The 23059-nt window shown below is 45.4% G+C and overlaps 1 protein-coding gene across 5 annotated transcripts in view; it reads left to right on the forward strand.

Annotated features, from left to right (window-relative positions):
* CDH18 (cadherin 18) overlaps positions 1-23059 on the forward strand; it is a 1055536-nt gene that overhangs the window by 869511 nt on the left and 162966 nt on the right. For all 5 annotated transcript variants that reach the window (XM_075921433.1, XM_075921430.1, XM_075921429.1 and 2 more), the window contains one exon: positions 4980-5147. In XM_075921433.1, the coding sequence (XP_075777548.1) occupies positions 4980-5147 (168 nt within the window). The remainder of the gene's footprint in view (positions 1-4979; positions 5148-23059) is intronic.

The raw sequence follows: 23059 nt of genomic DNA on the forward strand, positions 1-23059 counted from the left end.
CCATCCTTAACCTCGGTTCAGGGTCCACTCAATGTGGACTAATTTTTAGGTCTAGATGCACTAGTTCGAATTAGCTTAGTTCGAATTAACTAATTAGAATTAAGTTAGTTCGAATTAGTGCTTTAGTGTAGACATACCCATACTCTCAACCCCCTTGCCCTCAGTCCCTCATAAACCCAAACCCAGACTCCTGCACCCCCACATTCACAAGCCTGAGCCTTGCTCAGCACCCCAACTCACCACTTGACCCACAACACTCTCCAGCCTGGAATCCCCTTCCTGAGCCAGCATCTCCTTCTCCACCACCTCCTTCACCCAAATATCCTCCTAGAGCTTACACCTCTCACCCCTTCCCACACCCAAATCCCTCATTCCCACCCCCGGAGCCTGCACGTCCTGTCTTAACCCAGGGAGAGTGAGTAAGGGCTGGGGACAGCAAATGATGGAGAGAAGGGGACTGGAGAAAGTGGGGTCTCAAGGAAGGAATGGGGGCTTGGGGAAGGGATGAGGTAGATCTTGGCTTGCCCTGACATTTAAAAAGTCATCTTGGGTGTAAAAAGTTTAGAGACCACTGCTCTAGAGTGTATATGTATTTTGTTTGATTGCTAAGATAGGGTACTTTCAGATGTATCTTTCAAAAAATCCCTTTTCGAAAGAGAGCATTTATACTACACTTAGTACTTTCTAAAAAGTACAGTTTGCATTACTTAGCGCCTTTTTCTAAAAGCTCTTTTGAAAAAAGGCGTTATTTCTCGTAAAATGAGGTTTTCTGCTGTTGAAAAAACTGCCGCGTTCTTTCAATTTACTTTTGAAAGAACGTGGCAGCAGTCTAGACGCAGGGGAAGTTTTTTTGAAAAAAGGCCACTTTTTAAAAAAAAAAAACCCTGTAATTCACCCTTAGTGAATTAGTTCAGTGCAGATCAGTGAGCTGCAGTCTATGGATGATATTTACTAAATGAGCACAATCACAATGTTGTGAACCTGCAACCAGCAAATGCTTGAGATAATCTATCATATCTAAAGTATCACCAGATACAAGAAGTTCTCTGGGTCATGGTTTCTGAACCAGTTCTACGAGTACCCTTAGGGGTACTTGAGAGAAGTCTGGGGAGGGGGTATATCAACACAACTGAAATTTAGAGAAAACTGAATTTTTGTTTTAAGTTTTCTAGCATTTTATTATTTTTGTACTTTTTACACCCAAAAATACCATCACCCACCTGGCTACGATTAAGTTGTTTAAGCAAATGTGTTGCAATGGTAGAAAAAATTGTGTGTCTGAAAACTGTAAGTACTGGGGGTACTTAAAATTTTTTTAAAGGGGTACTTTATAAAAAAATGTTGAGAAACACTTCTCTGGGTCATGCCTTATGACCGTGGTCACCAACCCGTTGATCACGATCAACTGGTCGATTGGGAGGGCTCGACCAGTTGATCACGAGGCATTCGGGCCCCCCCCAATTTCCCCCCCCAAGAAGCTCCACTACCTACCTCCGAAAATGGAAGTAGTGCTGGCTTCCCGCAGGGTGGAGGTAAGTCCGGCAGCTGTGCGCCACTTCCAGGGTTTCCGGAAGTGCGCTGCCTGCTCCCCTCCTCCAGGTCTGTGGCGTGCTGGGAGGAGGTAGGAGTCCCAGAGGAAGATGCGTGCTGGGACTTTGGGGGGGGGGGAGAGGGGAGGGAAGGCACACACCAGGGCTCCCCTCCGCTGCGGGGGAGGAGGTAGGAGTCCCGAGGGCAAGCAAGCGCCGGGGATGGGGGGGGGAGGAGTCCCGGGGGGAAGCGCACACTAGGGCTTCTGTCCTGGGATGGGGAGGTGCGCACTGGGGCTCCCCTCCTCTGTGGGGGAGGAGGTAGGAGTCCGGAGGGGAAGCGTACACTGGGGAGGGGGAGGAGTCCCGGGAGGAGGCTCTTGCCGGAGCTTCCCTCCTCTGGTGGGGAGGAGGGAAGGCACATATTGAGGATTCCCTGCCCCAGCCAATACCCTGCCTCCTGTTCCCAGTGGCACTCTGCTCCCACTGGCATCCTGTCCCCTGCCCCCTCCAGCATCCTGTCCCTAGCCCAGCACCCTGTCCCTTGCCTCCACTGACACCTTGTCCTCTGCCCCAAGCCTTTGCCCCGGAACCCACTGACCCTCTGTCCCATGCCCCAGCCCCCTGTCTCTTGCCCCAACATCCATTGGCACCCTGCCCCAGTCTCCTGCCCCAGCACATACAAGCACCCTGTCCTTGCTCCAGCACCCATTGGCACCCCACCCAGCACCCTGTCCCATGTCCGGTACCCCCAGTATCCTTCCCCAATACCATGTCCCCTCCTCCCATCAGCACAGTTGGGGCCACATTAGTGAGGCTTGTGGGGGGTTTGGTGGAATTTTTATTTTGCATCTCACTTGTGTGGCCCCAACTGACTTTTCTGTGGGTCACTGATCCCTGACTCAAAACAGGTTCCCTGCCCTTCTCAGAAATAAAGACAATGCAGAAACTTTTTGGCTACGTCTACACTGGCCCCTTCTTCGGAAGAGGCATGCTAATTTCTAACTTTGGAATAGGGAAATCCATGGGGGATTTAAATATCCCCCGCGGGATTTAAATAAACATGGCCGCCGCTTTTTTTCCGGCTTGGGGAAAAGCCGGAAAAGAGAGTCCAGACTGGCGCGATCCTCCGGAATAAAGCCCTTTTCCGGAGGATCTCTTATTCCTACTTGAAAGTCCTCCTTGAAAGTAGGAATAAGAGATCCTCCGGAAAAGGGCTTTATTCTGGAGGATCACGCCAGTCTGGATGCTCTTTTCCGGCTTTTCTCCAAGCCGGAAAAAAAGCGGCGGCCATGTTTATTTAAATCCCGCGGGGGATATTTACATCCCCCGCGGATTTCCCTATTCCAAAGTTAGAAATTAGCATGCCTCTTCCGAAGAAGGGGCCAGTGTAGATGTAGCCTCCGTGTTTGACATAGTATTTTATTTAAAAATGAAGCCTGGCCAACAAACCCCCATTTGGGACCAAGCCCCCATCTGCCCACAGCATCATAACACTCCTGCACTCCCCTTCCTCCAGACCCTCAATCTGAACCTATCATACACTGGAACCACCTGCCCTGAGCCCCTCACATACCCCAACCAAAATTCCTGCACCCTCATATCCCAAGCCTGTGGCTTGCTTAGTACCCCAACCCTACATCTGACCTCAATACTGCCCGGCCTGAAGCCCCCTTCCCGACCCAGCATCCCTTTCTCCACCTCCTCCTGCATCCAGATTTCCTCCCAAAGCTTGCATCTCTCACACCTTCCCACACCCAAATCCCTCATTCCCACCCTACAGCCTACACATCCTGCCTCAACCCAGCGAGGGTAATGCTAGACGGTAGGGCTGTGTCTAGATTGGCATGATTTTCCAGAAATGCTTTTAACGGAAAAGTTTTCCGTTAAAAGCATTTTCGGAACAGAGCGTCTAGATTGGCATGGACGCTTTTCCGCAAAAGCACTTTTTGCGGAAAAGTATCCGTGCCAATCTAGACACGCTTTTCCCAAAAAAGCCCCGATCGCCATTTTCGCGATCAGGGCTTTTTTGCAGAAAACAAATCTGAGCTGTCTACACTGGCCCTTTTGCTCAAAAGCTTTGTGCAAAAGGGACTTTTTTGCCTGAATGGGAGCAGAATAGTACTTCCGCAAGAAGCACTGATTTCTTACAGTAGGAAGTCAGTGCTTTTGCAGAAATTCAAGCAGCCAGTGTAGACAGCTGGCAAGTTTTTCCAGAAAAGCGGCTGATTTTCCGGAAAAACTGGCCAGTCTAGACACAGCCTGGGAGTTTTTCAGGATTCCGGAGATATCCCAGAAAAACTCTTCTGCATCCAGGGATGCATTTGTTCTTATTCTTTTTTTAGTGGAGGAGCCAACATGCTCTTTCAGTAACCCCTATATTCCTCTTTCCACAAGGAATAAGGGGGCTTCTCTGACATTTGGTCCAGTCTAGACAGGCCAAATGTTGGAAAAACCTCTTCCTAAAGAAGAATTGGGGAAAAAAGCAGCAGTATAAGGGTTGGGGGTAGCAAGTGATGGAGAGGAGGAGAATAGAGAGGAAGAGGACGGGGCTTCAAGGAAGGGGCGGGGCGGTAGATCTTGGCTTGTAAGGTTGGAGACCGCTGCCTTAGGAGATACCTACACAATCATATTGTCATCAGTATGCTTGCACATATTGGAAGTTAGAAAAACATTTCTTCTGAAATGTAAAATTAAATAGAATTTTTTGCTCTCACACAGCTCTGCTAGGCTAAATAGGAGTAAAAAGCATTAAAAAAAATCATTTTCCCACTAAGGTCAACTGTTTACAACTGTGAATGGATCTAGACTGCAGATCTATTGAATTAGAGGGTTCAATTTTCAGAAGTCACTTTTCAGAGTAGTGCCAAATTTTATGTGGAAGAACAAAATATTATTGTTTGTTCAGCTGCTGGAATTTGAATAGTGGAATTAGAGAGTCTCTTGTGGGGCATGAATGCACATTCATTAATATTTCAATTAAATTGTTACTTATAGCAATTACCATACAAGATAAAACATTGTCTTTTTGGCAATGTATTTTGAGATCTTTCTATATTACATGAATTGGAGTAATCATTTGATATATTATTACAATTTCTTGTAATATGGATTTTTTAAAATTTCTGCATATCCTCAAGCAAGCTGTCTGACTATCAAATGCTGTCACAATTATATCAGATTTGTTAGAAAATAATGCAGTTCTCACCAACGTTTCTCCACACTGCATTGAATAAACGATTTGTTTTGGTTGTGTTCACACAAGAGACTTCTAATATATTGGTTAGAAATCAGAAATTCAATTAAAATAGTTTATTTTGGCTATAAATGGCCTTTGCAATAGAGGAAATTCTGTGTACCACATCTGTTGAAAAGAGAGGCTCTGTAGAGGTTGAGCATTTTCAAGAAAAGTTAACATTGATGTTTCTTTTGTTTTTCTTTGTATCACAGGAGTCATCAGAACTGCCTTGCATAATATGGACAGGGAAGCCAGAGAGCATTATTCCGTTGTCATTCAAGCCAAAGATATGGCTGGACAGGTTGGAGGGCTATCGGGGTCAACAACTGTAAACATCACACTCACTGATGTCAACGACAATCCTCCCAGGTTTCCTCAGAGTATGTTTTTAAGTTCAATATGTATTTGATTTGAAAATCCAGATTGATTTTTGGTGATAAAAGTGGCATCAATCAGTATCAAATTGCAGAAGAGGGGACACAAAAATGATGGGATGGTCCAGCTTGTTTTCATAAAAAAGGGATTTTATTTTGCACCTTTTCTGTATGGGGTGGCATGTGTGTATGTAATATGGTTCCAGCATCGCAGCCAATCATTATCCCTTTACATTTAATAACATTACTAACAACAATAGGGAAAAAATAAAGTTTTCAGCTACCAGTGTGAAGCTACGTCTACACTGTAGCCTTCTTCTGGAAAAGCTTATGCAAATGAAGCGCAGAGTGGAATATCACCACACTTCATTTGCATAATTAATCAGCAGCTCTTTTTGCAAGAGGCTTTTGCACAAAAAGGAACTGTGTAGATGGCTTCTTTTTGTGCAAAAACCCGTTCTTGCTCAAGAGCTGTTCTTCCTCATTTTTTCAAGAAGAATGGTTCTTGTGCACGAAGGGGTTTTTGCACAAAAAGGAGCCGTTTACACAGCAACTTCATTTGCATAAGCTTTTCCAGAAGAAGGCTACAGTGTAGACGTAGTGATAAAAGTGGCATCAGTCAGTATCGAACTGCAGAATGGCTAAGTATAGTTCAAGGTAGTTAGTAACTATTAGCCATCCAATCTTTCTCCTAAATTAGTAGCTGAAAACTTTATTTTTACTCTTTTGCTGCGCTTTTAGAAAGATTGTCTTTTTTATAAGTTTTTTAATATTTGTTTTGTCTTTTTGGTCTTTCCCCTCCACACACACTGTGGGGATATGTCTACACTATAGCTTTCTTTCAGAAAAAGCCACGCAAATTGCGCTGCGCAATTTGCATAGCTTTTTCCGATTGCTTTCCAGGAAGAGGCTTTTCCAACATTTGGTCCCATGTAGACGGAAAAGCCTCCTCTTTCGGAGGAGCCCTTATTCCTCATAGAATGAAATATGCAGGGCTCTCTGAAAGAGCGTGTCTGCTCTTCCATGAAAAAAAGTGGAAGAGCAAACGCATTCCATGATGCAGCAGAGTTTCTCCAGGGTGTAGACAGAGCCTGGGATTGCTCTACACAGACACAGACACAGACACACACACACACACACACACACACACACACACACCCCTCTGGGGCTGCTGCCCTTCCTTGGCCTTGGGGGACACGAGCTGGAGCTGGGGGGTGTGGCCTGCCTTCTTGGTGGCCTGGGGGAGGAACCAGAGCTGGCGGGAGCAGCCTGCCACGTCAGCGACCTGCTGGGCAGTGGGGGGCTGGGATGCGGCCCGGCAAGGAGGGGTGGACTGCCGGGGGGCGGGAGAGCTGTGAGCTAGTCGGCAATGGAGGAGGGGCTGTTGGGGGAGCCGGTAGATGGTTGACAGCCTGCCAGGAGGGCCCTGAGCTGAAGCTGGTGGGAGCAGCCTGCCAGGGGGGCTGTGAGCCACACGGTGCGGCACAGAGGCAGGTGGGCCAGGTGCAGGAGGTGGTGGGAGCCGCCTGCCGAAGGAGGGTGGGAGCCGAGCTGGTCAGTGGGCTGCTGGGGGGGCCGGGACCTGCAGTTGCTGGTACAAAGGCAGGCAGGCCCATGTGTAGGAGGTGGTGAGGGCAGCCTCCCAGGGTGGCCTGCCTCATGGGTGGCCTGCCTCGAAGGAGCCAGGCCCTGGGGAGGGCTGGCACGGAGGCATGCGGGGCTGACTACAGAAGCTGGGCAGCCTGCCGGGAGGAGGGGCATAGTCAGAGCTGGCAGGGCATCCTGCCTTGTCAGCGGCCTGCATGGGGGCTGGGAGCCGGAGCTTGAGGGGGTAGCCTGCCTTATTGCAGGAGCCAGGCGGCAGAGTATGCGTGCACACACCTGCAGGAGCTGTTGCAGGAGCTGGCAGGGCCGGCCGGCACATGCCTAGGAGGGGAAAGTTGAAAATCCGATGACAGACTGACAAGAACGGTGACGGCTTAATAGAAAAATTATCTAAATAAAGAACTCCACTGTGGGAATTCTAAGCAAATAATATGCAAGAAGCCATTTTTCATTAATTTGCCTTATTTTTCTGTTCACAGAATATCTGAATTTTTTTGAGTATGTTATATAAAGTTACTCAATTCAATTGGTTTTGAAGATTATTTACAGCATTGATTACAAATGAATATTTGTAATCTGAGATTTGTTGCTTAACTGTATTTGGTCACATAATGCTGATGGTATTGGCTCTGTTCTCTGGTTGGATAAGTGTAATTAATTCTTCATATCGGCTTTTTATTGTAAATACTCCCATGTCCAAGGTATACAAGAAAGTTTCCCAGATTCTATGTTGAAAATAAATGAATTTGTTTCTGCCAGTACAAAACATTTATGACTGACAAATAGGGATAACAACTCTAGTTAGAGCAGAAAACTAATATGTTTCCTTTGAACAGCTCAGTATCATAAATGTGCTTTGTTACCCAGGAGTACAGTTGCACATAGGCCCTTCTCCTGCAAAGGGGATATACAGATATGCCTCTGTACACTCAGAAAACCTCCCTTTTAATTCATGGAGCTCCATGTGGGTGCAGGTTTCTGCCCTGATGCAACAGGTTATATAATCCAGTCCACAGATCTTTAGGATATTGATTTCCTGTAGAATTTTGAACAAGTCCTTGATATGTTACATGAAAAAAGCATAACTTTAATTTTATGTATTTTCTCTAGCAAACTGAGAAACACAGGGAATATAAAATCAATATTACCTTGTTCTAATTTTCCTCACTGATGAAATCCAATGCTGGCTTTTAATGAGAAGTTGATTTAAAAAAAAGAAGAACAAAAAACCTTACTACTGTAGTTTTGGGATTGATAGCAAAGAGCGGAAACTGTTTATTTGTTAGCAGCAAACTGAAAACAATCCTATAGAATACAAAGCCAAAGGTGAGAAACAAATTCAGACTTCAGATATTCTCAGGTAATATATTTTAAGTGTTCTTAATATTCATCACAGTGTTCAAAATGCCCTCTTCAAAACAACAGGCTCCAGTTCAGCCATGCATTTAAGCTGATATTTAATTTTCAAATGGATCTTTGAGTAGATCAGGTGCAGTGGACAATTTTGAAAAGACCCCTTTTAGGATTAATGCTGTTTTTTCTGTCATTCTTCATGACTGAAAGCATCTCCTGAAGCAGAAGAGAAGCTTATGAAGAATTGTCCTGATTGAAAATGACAGTACTGTCTGCTGTTCTTAATAAGACTGACGTCACAGGCTGCCCCCAATTAAGACAGTGGGGATACATCTAGACTACAGGCTTTTGTCGACAGAGGCTTTGTCAACAGATACTGTTGACAAAGCTTCTGTCGACAAAGAGCGTCTAGACTACATCCAGTTCTGTCGACAAAGCAAGTTGCTTTGTCGACATGAGAGTGTAGATGCAAAGGACAGTGTAGATGCAATAACGCATTCTGTTGACAGAACTCTGTTGACAAAAGGCGTTATTCCTCATAGAATGAGGTTTACCACCATCGACAAAACTGCCAAGTTCTCTCGATGTTATTTTGACAGAACTCGGTGGTAGTGTAGATGAAGGTATAGTTTTGTCGACAAAACCCTGTAGTCTAGACACACCCTCGCAGTTTTGGCCTAATCTTCTTTGTTCTCAACACTCTGAAAGCATATGCTACCACTAGCAGTGGCTAGCAGTCTGTATCCTCAGTAGCTGGGCTGTAGTGACAGCGTGAGGGGAAAAAAATATGAAAGAATGTAATGATTTTACAAATTGGCTTAATGCATCTTCATGCCAAATAACAACATTGTTCAATCAGACTGAGGCACAGATTTCCCCTCCCTCTAAAGTGTGGGCCCTCTCAAAATCACCACTGTCTCCATGTAGTTATAAGGTGACTGAAGTCAGAAGCTGCCCTTAGCAATGACTGGCTGATTGTGGCCACAGTATCTTACTTGTTGTGACAGACCGGGCCGAGTTTAGGCACAGCTGAGGGTGTCCGCTCAGGGCGAATTCCTCAAATTCGGGGCTCCTTACAGCCCCCAGACTGGTGACCTTCCCAAACAGGCCACACACCAGTCCCACAGAGCGCTTCAGCAGCCTGCTTGAAGCCTCACGAGCAAAACCCCTCCAACACCTCAGCAATATCCGTGCCCCAGATGTCCCCAGGCCTCATACACAGGTGAGGGGTCTTAGAACCCAATCCCACCTACCCCGAACAAGTTCTGTCCAGTTCCAAGAAACCAGCCACAGATCCCCAGTCAATTTACCATCTGGATCTTACCCACAAATCACACTGAGCCAATCCTTTAGCATCTAACATCTAAAGGTTTATTACTACAATAAAGAAAAGCACGAGAGTAAGGTTGCTAAAGTATCATACATTACATGCATCGAATCTCCCAGTTCTCGATGCAGGCTCTAGCAGAGATGTTACAGCTGCTGGCTTAAAAGTCTTTGTTGCGCAGCCAAGATCAGGATGGGTCCACAGTTCTTTCTGGCCCTTTGATCCCTGCACTGCTGCCTCTGGGATGAAGTGCTGAGCTGAGTACCAAGATGGAGTCCGCCACATGGCCTCTTTATACATCCTTCCTGGTCTCTTCTTGGCTGCAGCAGGTCACCTGACCAGCGGCCGATACCTGTGTTCCTTGCTGGCAGCCCTTAGGTGTCAGCCCTCATTCTTTAGGTGTGTCCTTGGCCCATTGAGTGCCATTGTCCCACAGGGCCTCGCTAATTAGCATGTCCATAGGCCGGGCTCTGTCCAGTGCTCAACCACATGCAGAGAAATATTCAGTATCCACACAGATTACAGATTCCTAACTACGCACACAGACATTATACAATCACATGACTAGCGTACATAGGATTAGCAGACAGTGAGCTTCTATTCAACACCCCACATGGCCCCCTTTTATACCGTTTTTTTGGGCCAACACCCCCACCTATGGGTGCAGCAATGATCTGGCTGCTTCCCTCAAATTCAGTAATATGACACCTGTACAGAATGAGGAAACAGGTATGAATTAATGTAACATTTTTACAAGTTAGTGTAGTATATCCTAGGATCCCAAACACTATGTATGGCTGTTGTATAGCATGTGTGCCAGGCATGCCAGGTTGGTTGAGTGATTTCACTATGGATTTCTATGCCTTAGCATGTCTTGGTTTCTATTAAAGTTTACTTTCCATATGCTTGCTTCAGGCATATTTTAAACATTGCTGTGTATCTTTAACCAAAGAATAATATATTCTCTTAACTTTGTCTTAATTTTGGTTCTAACTGGAAATATTCAGTAACATTTAATTAATCTATAGCTCTTTTTAAATGTGCTTTAGCAGTTGTAACTAAGGTAGAGAACTACTGCCATCTAAAGGGTATGTCTACACTAGCTCGTTAATTTGAGTTAGGTAGGCAAATGAGGTGACCGGAGTTGCAAATGAAGCCCGGGATTTAAATATCCCAGGCTTTATTTGCATGTTCCTGTCCGGTCACCATTTTTAATATCACTAGCCCGAACTCACTGCCCCGCGGCTACACGCAGCAGTGAAACATTAATTCCACGAGGAGTAACTGTTAATTCAAACTAAGGACTTAGTTCGAAATAAGGTTTCACTGCCGCGGGTTTCTAATAGCAACTTGTGGTCCATGGAAAGGTTTACATTTAGCCAGGTGGTCCACAGGCCAAAAAGTTTCATAACCACTGAAATAGAGGCACCCCCATATCTCCCCTGAGAGACCACTTGGGGCTCCCTGCGGCTCCACAAGAGCCCACAGAGAGATTGGGTCTGTTACCAGGGTGGTAAAATCACCATGTCACTCCGATGTGGATGATGGACAGACTCTTTGTGCGTCTTCCTCATCCAAGCAGTTGATGATTTAAACAGCATGTTAAGATGCGAGTTGGTGCGTCCACAGAGAGGCAGGATATATCATCTGTCTCCAGAGAGGGTTGTCATGACTTGTGTGTCTGGGTAAATGAACCCTTTGTGAGCTCTGTGAAGAGATGAAATGTTTTGACTTCCAGTTTCAAGGGATTTGTTCTTCAGTCTTTGGGCTATACGTTGCCTAGACCTCAATGGAATTAGCTATGACAATGCCTTTCTCAGTTATTGTGAGACACAAAGTGAAACCTGTGCTAACGACCCCTCGTCTAGTGAGAGAAAACACTTCTGTCAGAAGAAGTGAATTCAAAGTCTCTCCAATTTTCTTCAAAGATCGCCTCTACCAGGCAGTGGGGCTTTTACTGATTGGTCCCTTATATTTTTGAAGGGTTACTAAATGTTAACTGGATCTTCTTGGGTAATGTCAACAGATTGCTTTGGGCCCAATCCTATCTTAAAGTTTAAATTGGATCAGATCCTCTGTAAGCAAGTTGGGAAGTGGCTTCACTGGGCAATTATTATTAACATAATATAGGCATCGCCCTCATGGTATTGGCATATAAAATGCTCAGTAACTTTACATATAAAATATCCCAGCCCCGTTGCTCTCCATAGGAAATGTACCTTTCAAGCAGTGAAAGCTGGGTGTGGGGGGAGGGCAGTTAGTGTCATGATCTTCTCCAGCCTGTAATTGTCATGATTCATTCAGTATTTTCATTCTGGCTTTTAGAAACAGAGGATACTTAATAGTCTGCAGTGGGCCCTCAGCAGGTCTGGAGTAGCCCCCTGTCTGCAGTAGGTGATGAGTTAATTGGAACCAGTAAACATCATCCATTAAGAGGACTAAGGATGTTATCCCATGAAATTGTGGGATAGTTCTGGATTACTCCCAGGCCCTGAGTCAAATGGGGCTGCATCTGCACTGTAAAGTAACAGGTCTCAGATCCTGGATCTCATCTTGAATCAAGGTTGGACCCCTAGCTCTGCAGTGTCATGGGATCCTAGGTCTGGTGCCTGAGACCTGGGTTAATGAAGCTGCAGTATATTTGCATGGGGGGGGTCCTATGGGGCCAAAAACCATCCCTATTGGTAGAGGATGATGGGAAGAGTTCTTAGAGTGGTCACATGACAGCTTTTACTTCTGGTCACATGTCCATCTTGAACCTGGAAGTTCTTACTACCCCAGGGGCGGGACTTCCTGTGGCAGGTGGGCAGGGCCTAATGAGGCAGTGGGCATGGCTAATGGGGCCAGGGTGTGGTAAATATGTCCCCAGAAAATATGGTCAGCATACCTATTTCCCACAGCAAAACTGATTTAAATTAATTGATACATTGTAATATTTTCATGCACCTCATATGCGTTTAATATTAGAGCTTTTAAATGAAATAAACCTGATCTTAGCCCTTTAAAGACTGAGAAGCATTGAAGTATTCTTTGTTTTACCTCTTAACATTACATTTAAATACAAATTTCAATTTTCGGATGCTTTTCCATTTAACTGATGATCTCAGCTATTTAAAAATATTTAAATAGGCTCTAGATTTAAAATATTTAAAAAGGGCTCTAGAGGCGATCCTGGCAATTACAGACCGGTAAGTCTAACTTCAGTACCGGGCAAATTAGTCAAAACAATAGTAAAGAATAAAATTGTCAGGCACGTAGAAGAACATAATTTGTTGGACAAAAGTCAACATGGTTTCTTACTAATCTATTAGAGTTCTTTGAAGGGGTTAACAAACATGAAGACAAGGGGGATTCAGTAGATATAGTATACTTAGATTTTCAGAAAGCCTTTGATAAGATCCCTCACCAAAGGCTCTTGTATAAATTACATTGTCACGGGATAAGAGGGAAGGTCCTTTCATGGATTGAGAACTGGTTACAAGACAGGAAACAAAGGGTAGGAATAAATGGTAAATTTTCAGAATGGAGAGGGGTAACTAGTGGTGTCCCCCAAGGGTCAGTCCTGGGACCAATTCTGTTCAACTTATTCATAAATGATCTAGGGAAAGGGGTAAGCAGTGACGTGGTAAAGTTTGCAGATGATACTAAACTGTGTAAGATAGTCAAGACAGAAGCAGACTGTGAAGAACTTCAAAAAGATCTTACCAAACTGAGTGATTGGACAACAAAATGGCAAATGAAATTTCATATGGATAAGTGTAAAGAAATGTACATTGGAAAAAACAACCCCAGCTATATGTACAGTATGATGGGGGCTAATTTGGCTACGACAAATCAAGAAAGAGATCTTGGAGTTATCCTGGATAGTTGTCTGAAAACTTCCACACAGTGTTCAGCGGCGGTCAAAAAGGCAAATAGAATGTTAGGAATTATTAAGAAAGGGATAGAAAATAAGACACAGAATATCTTACTGCCCCTGTATAAAACTATGGTACGCCCGCATCTTGAATACTGTGTACAGATGTGGTCTCCTCACCTCCAAAAACATATTTTGGCCTTGGATAGGGTTCAGAAAAGGGCAAAAAAAATGATTAGGGTTTTGGAACGGGTCTCATATGAAGAGAGGTTAAAGCGACTGGGACTTTTCAGTTTAGAAAAGAGGAGACTGAGGGGGGATATGATAGAGGTATATAAAATCATGAGCGGTGTGGAGAGGGCGGATAAAGAAAAGTTCTTCATTAGTTCCCATAATAGAAGAACTAGAGGACACCAAATGAAATTAATGGGTAGCAGGTTTAAAACTAATAAATGGAAGTTCTTCTTCACATAGCGCTTAGTCAACCTGTGGAACTCCTTGCCAGAGAAGGCTGTGAAGGCTGTGACTATAACAGAGTTTAAAGAGAAGCTAAATAAATTCATGGAGGTTAGTCCATAAAAGGCTATTAGCCAGGGGATAGAAATGGTGTCCCTGGCCTCTGTTTGTCAGAGGCTGGAGATGGATGGCACGAGACAAATTTCTTGATCATTGTCTTCGGTCCACCCCCTCTGGGGTACCTGGAGCTGGCCACTGTTGGCAGACAGGCTACTGAGCTAAATGGACCTTTGGTCTGACCCAGTACGGCCATTCTTATGTTTTATATTAATTATGTTCTCAGATTTGTTTATTTTTAAAAATATACCATATTGTGTGTTGGTGTTGGTGGTGACTTGTTGTTTTAATAATGCATAACTAGGTTAGTTGGGATTGGTTCTGCCTTGGGCAGGGGGCTAGACTTGATGTCCTCCTGAGATCTCTTCCAGCTCTATGATTCTATGAAAGCTAAAGAGTTTGGCATTTTGGGAATTTCTTTCTCTCAGTGGCTGAGGAAGGCAACACAATTTGCAGTTAAGCTCAGTGGAGTTAATGGTAATGAAGTAGGCTAAGCATATCAATACACCAGTAAAGGTATATCAAAATAATTCTGTGTAAAAGGTATGCTGTTAGGGTCACTGTTAAAGGGATATTTCACACATTAGTTATTGAGCTAAGCACAAAAATATATTTGTCCCTAAATTACTAAAATTAAAGCTTAGGGAAAGAAATATCAGGCAAACCGACAAAAAAGTAAAAAGGGTTTTTGTTAGGCTTTTCAATACAAACATCAGAGTACAAAAAGGTAAATAAAAATCTTATAAGCTTGTAATTACCACCTGTAGCATTTAACCTAGTGTTAGGTTATATATGCAAAAGATCTTAAAATTCTTAATATATAATTTTTGTAATTTAATTTATATAGTTAAATGGGGGGCAACACTAACAAGGTAAGGAGGATAAGTATGATAGGGAGGGTAAGCATGAAAGAAAAGCAAAACAAAGAGGCAGGAAAGAAACTAGAGGAGGATGGATGGATGGGAAGGAGGCCAAATTATTAACAAGCTTTTCTCAATATATCAATTCATTATTGTAATGCCATTATTTGTCACCTAGACATGCTTACTATGCCATGGAGAATGTCTTAAGAGAACTCATAATTATTAATAACAATGTATTTGACAAAGCAAATAATACATGGAAATAAGTAATAAAGCCAAGTGTTAGTTCAGTTACAGTGTCTTCTGTTGTGGTCTCCTCTGGAGAACTTCCAACAGAGGGGACATTTCTGTGACAGTGAGACCCTGTCCCATAATGGATGCATTCCTCTAGGCAAGTGTTTCTTAAGCTTTTTAAGACTGAGGAACACTAAACAACAACTTTTTTAGGGGAAACACCAAGGATTTTTTTTGTTGAGCAAAAAAACCCAACCACTGGGCCTGAAAGCTGAGAGATCTGGGGATCAAAATGCCCCACGACACTCCTCCTACCCCACCCAGGAAGACTGCCCTAATAACAATCTGGTACATGGAATTGAAAACGTAGACCACAAAAAAGTAAGGATAATAATAAACAAATGCTAAATAAGGTCAGAGGAGGGGTCTTTTCACAGGGTGTCTGGCTAGGAGGGAGGGTGCAGGAGGAGACTTGGGGCAGGGTGTCAGAGCAAGCTGGGAATGTGGGGTCTTGGCAGGGGAGGGGAGTGAGGGGGGTTTGGGTGTAGAGTCTAGGCATGAGGGGGGACGCTTACCTGGCTTGACACACTTCTGCAGCAGGGAAAGCCTCCAGGGAGCACGCTTTTGTTCCTTAGAGTGAAAAGCTCAGTTTCCTTCCCCTACCCCTCATGCAGCAGGGAACCCAGAGCAACTGCAGCACCAGGCCAGGCTTCCCGCTGGCAGGGCGGGAGGAAGGGAGGAGAAACTCCAACCATCTCTGCCATATTAAATTCTGCCACTTACCCAGCAGGCTGGGGAGGGGCGCAGGGGAGAGAGGCCAGCAGCGCATGGGGGGCATCAGAGCCCGAGCGTGCCCCAAGGGGAGGGAGGGCAGCAGAGCCCGAACGCACCCCAGGTGGGCAGGAAGTGGCAGAGCTTGAGCTGGGTTCCCCACAGGTGGCAGTTTTAAAACGCCAAGGTCCGGGAGCAGCTCCTCAGCTCCGGCTACCCCTCCCCCTCCCAGCAGCAGTGGTGTCAGCCAATGGTCAGGGCAGTGTGTGTGTGTGTGTTACACCTGAGTCTTTAACTGCTGGGACACAAGGCCCCGTCGCAGTGGGTAGTCTAGGAGAGACTGACAAGCGCCCCGAGGAGTTTAACGTCCGTGTCTTTTAACGCTAGGATCGGGGTCCTGTCGCGGCGGGTAGCCAACAGGCTGACAGACGCCCCAGAGTTTAAAGGAAGAGCTTATTACATCTCAGATTTTACAGGATCCCTTCGCAGTGGGCAGCCTAGGGAAGGCTGAGAGATGCCCCTACGGATCTGTCACCTGGAAGCAACACGATCCAAATGCCCAGCTCTTCCTATATCTGTCCCTTATGACCGGCTGAAGTTCTTTTAAATTGTACTTGGTTCTGTTACAGCAACTGAAGGAGTCTGGTTAAAGCTTAAACAGTTACACATTTATTAAAGAAGCTTATAAATCATATGGTTACAATGGCTATTGCTCTATTTCTTAACTGCTAGCAAATATAGATCTTAAAAATGGTTACAAAGAAAATAAAGATAGAAAAGAGAAACAATGGTACCAAGTGACAGCTTAATCTTTAAAGGGCTCTAAGTCTATGATACACTTAAGACAAAGGACCACATCCAGGTACAATTTTTACCCACTTCTGTGCCTCTCGACTCCAGCGAGTCAAGCCATTGCCGGTCCCTCAATTCCTAGGAAAGATGAATATGAGGTGAGGTCCCCGTGGAACCTCAGGAGGCCAATTACCTAACCCGACCAGCAGATAGATGGTAGATTGACACTCAGAGTAAGCGTGCTGCTGGACCCATCTTTATACCCATAGGGGCCCATATCCTCTTTCTTATCTAAGATGCCAAATTGTACTGGTCCGTTTTTGTGGCGCCAGTTCTTACAAGCAAGTTTCAACTTAATTTACACTTGCAGGAGAGATAACTAAATTGTGAGTACTGGACACTTTTTTACTGGGCGGGAGATTCCTCCCCCTGGACAGTGTGTGTTCGTAGCAATATAGGTTTCAGTCAAGGGCACTCCTCAGCAGCCTCTTGGTCAGCAATTGGTGTATCTCTGTTTACAGCCATTCAGGGTCACAGCAGCCTGCATATCCGGGCCTTCTGTTCAAGGCTTTTACTACTCTGTGTGCCCTGCATGCTCCAGGCAAACAAAAATGGATGTTACAGGGGGGTTCCTGTCTGGCTACAAGTGGCCACTGTAAAAGCTGCCACCTGCACACGTGGAGGAGGAAGAGGCTGCACAGCACCCGAGGCCCCGTGGGACAGAGGCCGTACTGTGGGCTGGGGAGAGGGCAGCCACAATGGGAGTTGCCTATGGGCTCTGCACAGGGCGAGGAGCAGAATTTTTTCAGGGAACTCTGAGTTCCACTTCACGGAACCTTGGGATTCTGGAGAGCACCGTTTAGGAAACACTGCCCCAGGAAAAAGTTGTTGAGCAAAAAAAAAGGAGGCTTGCCCCTTTAAGGCAGCTATTTTGAATTCTGTTCTCTCCTTAGCACACCTCCGACTGCCGGTGTGCCACGGAACACACTTTAAGAAACGCTGCTTTAGGCAAACTGAAACAGACGTTTATTATTCCTCAAAATCAATAGGTGAATCCTGGCTAATTATCATAGATAATCGAGGCAGTTCATTCATAGTTAAATCAATTTTATTTAAAGGAAGTTGAATTCTGATTAGTTTATTGTAAAGTAATAAAAGCAGTCACATAGGTAAATGATCTTAATGGTACTATTTACATTCAGTAACTGGAGCAGAGCAGTAATTCAGTCACATAACTGAGGGTATGTCTACACTAGTCCCCTAGTTCGAACTAGGTAGGCTAATGTAGGCATTCGAAGTTGCAAATCAAGCCGGGGATTTAAATATCCCACGCTTGATTTGTATCTTCCCAGCCAGTCTCCATTTTTTTTTTTAAATTTACAAGTCCGGACTAACTGCCCACGACTACACATGGCAGGGACCCGGTATTTCGAATTAAAGCCCTAAATTGAACTACCTGTTATTCCTCCTGCAATGAGGTTTAACGGGTATTTTGAAATAGGGCTTTATTTCGAACGCCCGTTTCACTGCCGCGTGTAGACACGGGCAGTTATTCCGGGTTTGTCAATTTAAAAAAATGGCACCTGGCCGGGAAGATGCAAATCAAGTGCGGGATATTTAAATCCCAGCCTTGATTTGCAATTTCGAATGCCTACAATTGCAGCCCTATTTCGAATTAGGCTGCAAGTGTAGACATATCCCTACTCAGTACATGTCAGTAATAAAACTAATCTAATCCTCAGTTGTAGAATTCTCTGCTCTTAGGAATTGTGTTGGACTTGAGTATCTGTGCTTAGCTCTTTATTGCCTTGTACCTTTATGGGAAGATTTAGGTCATGTTTTATGTCAAGCATGTGCAGAACAGAAAAATTCTTGAAAGACATTTTTCACCCCATGTTCAGGCAGAGATGGCCCTTAGAGTCTCTTCAAAATTTATTTTTTAACATTTTTTTCTTTTATTCAGTCTATTTTCTGAATATCATTTCAGTTCCACCGATACTGAATGGTACTTAGAGAGCTCATTCTAGTGTTTTTTGACATTTCAAACATAGCACTTTTATATTATTGCAATAGACTTCTGAAATGTGTAGCTAAACCTCTATGACCAGTGTCCATTCTTTTATCAGAGTGTATTAGCAAGGCACAAGTGTCAAGACTGTGGTCCATATTAATTTTAATGATAATCAAATTTCAAAAGGATCCTCCTCCTGACTTTATAATCTCCATCTTTTAACAACCTCAAGTTACTCTAGTGCTTCTAAAATGTTTTCAGTATGACACAGTGGGCAATGTGGAAACAATCTATTTCTTCATTATGAGACTCCATTTTTTTCTTGTATTGCTCGTTCTTTCTGTATAATAATTTCATAATCCTTAAATTCTCATATAAATTCCACCAGCACATCACACCATTCCCTTGTAGATATTATTTCAAAGTGACCTATCTCCCTTTCTTTTGTTTCTTTATATAAATCTTTTCTTAATATTCTTGTATACAACATCATTAATATGGAATTATCATCTTTGCAGATTAGCCATAATGGATTTCCTCCACTTCTTTAATGGAGAACACCCTTTTGGTTCTAAAAAACAAAGTGACACTTTGCCATTGCCTTTTTTATTATTATCCTCTAGTGATTTATAATATATATATTTCCTAAAATGTGTTGACAGAGAAATCAACTTTTATTTGCATGTGTTTATATTTGAATGGTTTTACAAAATTACAAAATTCTCTCTCACACAGACACACACAGTTTTATTTTGTGAATCCATAGAGAGTTGACATTAAACAAAGAGCAAGGACTGGAAGAAGTAAGTGTATTTGTTGTTAAAGATACCAGTTTGACAATGCTGGAAGGTGAATCATAGAATTATAGGACAGGACAGGATCTTAAGAACTGATCTAGTCCTCAGCTTATATCAGGAATGAGTATTATCTAGACCATCTCTGACAGGTGACAGTCTTAAAAACCTGCTCTTAAAAATCTCAAGTGATAAAGATTCCACAGTCTCCCTAGGTAATATCTTCCGATGCTTAACCAACCTGACAGGCAGATTTTTCCTGATGTTCAGCCCAAGCAATCCTTGCTCCAATTTAAGACCAGGGCTTCTTGTGCTATCCTCAGAGGTTAAGGAGAACAATTTTTCAGCCTCTTCCTTATCTACTTGAAAACTGTTCTATTGCCCCTCTGTCTTCTCTTCACCAGACAAAATAAACCCTGTTTTTGTTAATTCCTCAGAGCTCATGTTTCTAAGATCTTTAATAATTTTTTGTTGTTTTTCTCTGGACTGTCTCTGATTTGTCCAGGTATCTCCTGAGATGTGATGCCCAGAACTGAACACAATACTCCATTGAGGCCTAGTCAGAGAAGAATTACTTTTTGTGTCTTGCTTACAGCACTCTTGCCGATACATTACAGAATTATGTTTGCTTTTTTGTGACAGTGTTTTGTGACATTGCTGACTTATATTTAGATTGTGATCTTTTATGACTCCAAATTCCTTTCCACAGTAATTCTTTCCAGGTTATCATTTTGGGTACATTTACACAGCATGCTTATTTAAAAATAAGCTATTTTGGAATTTATTTTCCGAAATAGCTTCTTTTGAAATAGTTCATCTATACACAAAAAGTGTAACGAAATAGCTCTGAGCTATTTTGAAATAGAGCATCCATGCTGATTGGATGCTGAATCACATTTAAGGCCACCTGGAACTGCGTCAGGCAGGGCATCATGTCAGGAGCTGCTGCCTGAGGCTATCTGAGACTCATGCTTAAAGGGACACCCCCTCCACAACCGTTTCTCAGGTTCTTCTCCTACTTGCCTACCTCTTTGAGGGACAGCAAAGCCTTTTCTCTGACTGCTGTGGTTCTTCTTGCCAGCTGTGGAGCCGGAGCTGTCTCAAGGCATGTGATAGCCTCTATCTGTTGTGCTGCAGTTTCTGCACCAGTTTCTGCAGGCTGCCCTCTTGGTCCTGCAGGAATGCAACTCCCAGCTGATTGAGAAGACCCTCACCATCTGTCTGGAAGTGCAGCTCTTCCAGCTGCACCCCACTGTGCACTGCCACTTCTGGTGGCTGGATGCCAGTTCCGACCAGTGGGACGGGCTTATTATAGAGTGGTGGGATGACCAACAGTGACTCCAGAATTTCTGCATGATGAAGGAGACTTTTCTGGAGTTGTGTGCCTGACTCGCCCCTGCCCTAATGCAACAGGACACACACATACAACCCGACATCCCCCTGGAGAAGTGGGTCGCCATCACTATCTGGAAGTTCATCATGCCAGACAGCTACTGATCCATCAGCAACCAGTTAGGCATGGGGAATTCGACCTTCGGGGCCCTCATCATGCAGGTATGGAGCACTCGGGCTACTGTCTGGGAGAAGGATGAAGTGCTGGAATGGGGAACCCTAGGGAAATAGGTGGTTTGGGGAGGGTTGGGGGGAAGCTCCCTTCCCTGGGCAGTTTTCCAGTCCCATCCTCACACAGCCCTACCAGGGTATGGGCTATGTAAGGGGTGACTTTCCTAGGGCTCTGGCACCCCTGTGATTCTCTGTTTGTCTCCTTCTACAGGCGGTGAGGGCCATCAACACCATCCTGCTGCACAGGGTCATCCACCTGGGCAATGTGGACCCCATCATTGCCAGCTTTGCCACCATGGACTTCCCAAACCATGGGGGAGGGGGATATTGATAGCACCTATATCCCCATCTGCTACTTCTGCATGGTTCTGCAGGCCCTCGTTGACCACCCCGGCTCAGGGCTGGGAGTGGGATTGGTGCCTGGCTCGATTAGTTTCACCACCTCGTCTGCAGGGACCTCAGCGACCACAGTAGGGGAAACTAGGGGGAGAGGCAGGAGTGGGAGCTGAAGTAGGGTCAGGCATGGAAGGAAGGGCAGGGGCTGGCATGGGAAGAGGAGCAGGACCAGGAACTGGGGATGGAGCAGGAATGGGAGCAGGAGCAAGGACTGGCTCTGGGCAGGCGAGGAGAGACTGGATGGCTGCGCATATGGTGTGTCCCTGCTGCAGCAACTCCCTCCATGTCTCTGCACGACCTCATGTCCTCCTAGAGCCTCTGGTCCACTGTCTCATGCAGGTCTCAGAGCAAGGAGATGTGCTTCTGAAGCAGTTCTTCTTGCATTATCTGGCGCCTGCAGCTCCCCCACTGTCGGGCAGCCCCCTCACGCAGCTGGTCTGGCTGACGAGAAAAGACAGATGGTCTGTCATCCCTGGAGACACTGTCCCTGAAGCCTTGCCCTCATCTGTGAGCTGAGACTGACAGTTCTCGGGTCAGATGAATTTGATGTCCTGTGAGCTAGGCCATCGTGGCCTGGACAATAGACTCTTTCCTAGAGAGGCCCAGATGTCCCTAGGGGAGAAGGCTCCCCCCAGCCATGTCCCAGGGATAAGCAGACATGGGAAGTTGCTGACTACACTGTGATCCTGCAGGTGGGAGGGGGCCATGGACCAGCTGGGCTTGTCTCAGTGCCACACACATGCTGGGTACAGTAATGGTGGTGTCCCAAGGGGAGAGGGCTTGTATCCCTCGCCACTGGAGGAGAGGGAGTCAGGGTGTATGGAGGGAGTGTGTGTGAGCAGCAGACTCTCCTGTGCCTTGCTGAGCTGTCCCCAGGAGCGGGTGCTGCTTCGAGCCTGCAGGCATACCTTTGTGCCGTGTGTAGCACTCCTAAGTATGTGTGTGAGGCGGGGGCATCTCCCCAGCCTCCTTCTCCTATCAAAAGTGTGGCTGGCCTCCCCAGACCGTGCAAGTAAGAGCTCAGGGGTGCTCTGGTGCAGCCTTCTGGGGCTGCGTGGCCCAGACTAGTGCTACACATGCATCCACGTGCACAGATTGCAGCACAATTTTCCAGGCCAAGAAAGCCAAATGAGGAGTATGCCCCAGTCTCTCACTGCCTGCTACCTCCATCCTGCCTGTGTCATGTACTTAAGATCATTCACCTGATGTTCCTTCCCTGGGATGCCTGGGACACATCCAGGCCATGGGGTACCAACTCCAGGGTCCCCGTGGTGATGGTGTTGGCAACGTTGGGGTCCTCCTCCTCCCCCCAACTGGCTCTGCCCCCTAGGTGGGCGATGATGGGCAACTCCATCGCTGAGTCAACCACCAGGGGTGAGGAAGGGGCTGTACCCCCCCCCCCCCCAGGATGCGGTGCAGGTCCAAATAATAGATGCAAGAGTGGGGTTCTGCCTGGAGCGGGAGCTGCACACTCTGGCCCTGACATAGCCCTGTTGGAGCTCTTTGACTTTCATCTGGACCTGCTCCTGGGACCAGATGTGGCCCTTTGTGGCCAGGCAGTTGGCATATCATACAGCCGTATATATTGCCATTGCGCCATCTGGTGCAGAGATCCTGGAGATTTTCCTTCTCACCCCAAACCTCAGTGAGGGCCAGGATCTCTGCCACAGACCAGAATGGTGCACACCTCTTGCAGCGCCTGGCAGGCTCCTGGGAGCCATCAGAGTGCTCTCTGGAAGTGGAGGAGGGCTCTTGCGGGCTCGAGGGTGAGTCATGATGG

This window comes from Pelodiscus sinensis, chromosome 2, assembly GCF_049634645.1.
Source record: "Pelodiscus sinensis isolate JC-2024 chromosome 2, ASM4963464v1, whole genome shotgun sequence".
NCBI lineage: Eukaryota > Metazoa > Chordata > Testudines > Trionychidae > Pelodiscus > Pelodiscus sinensis.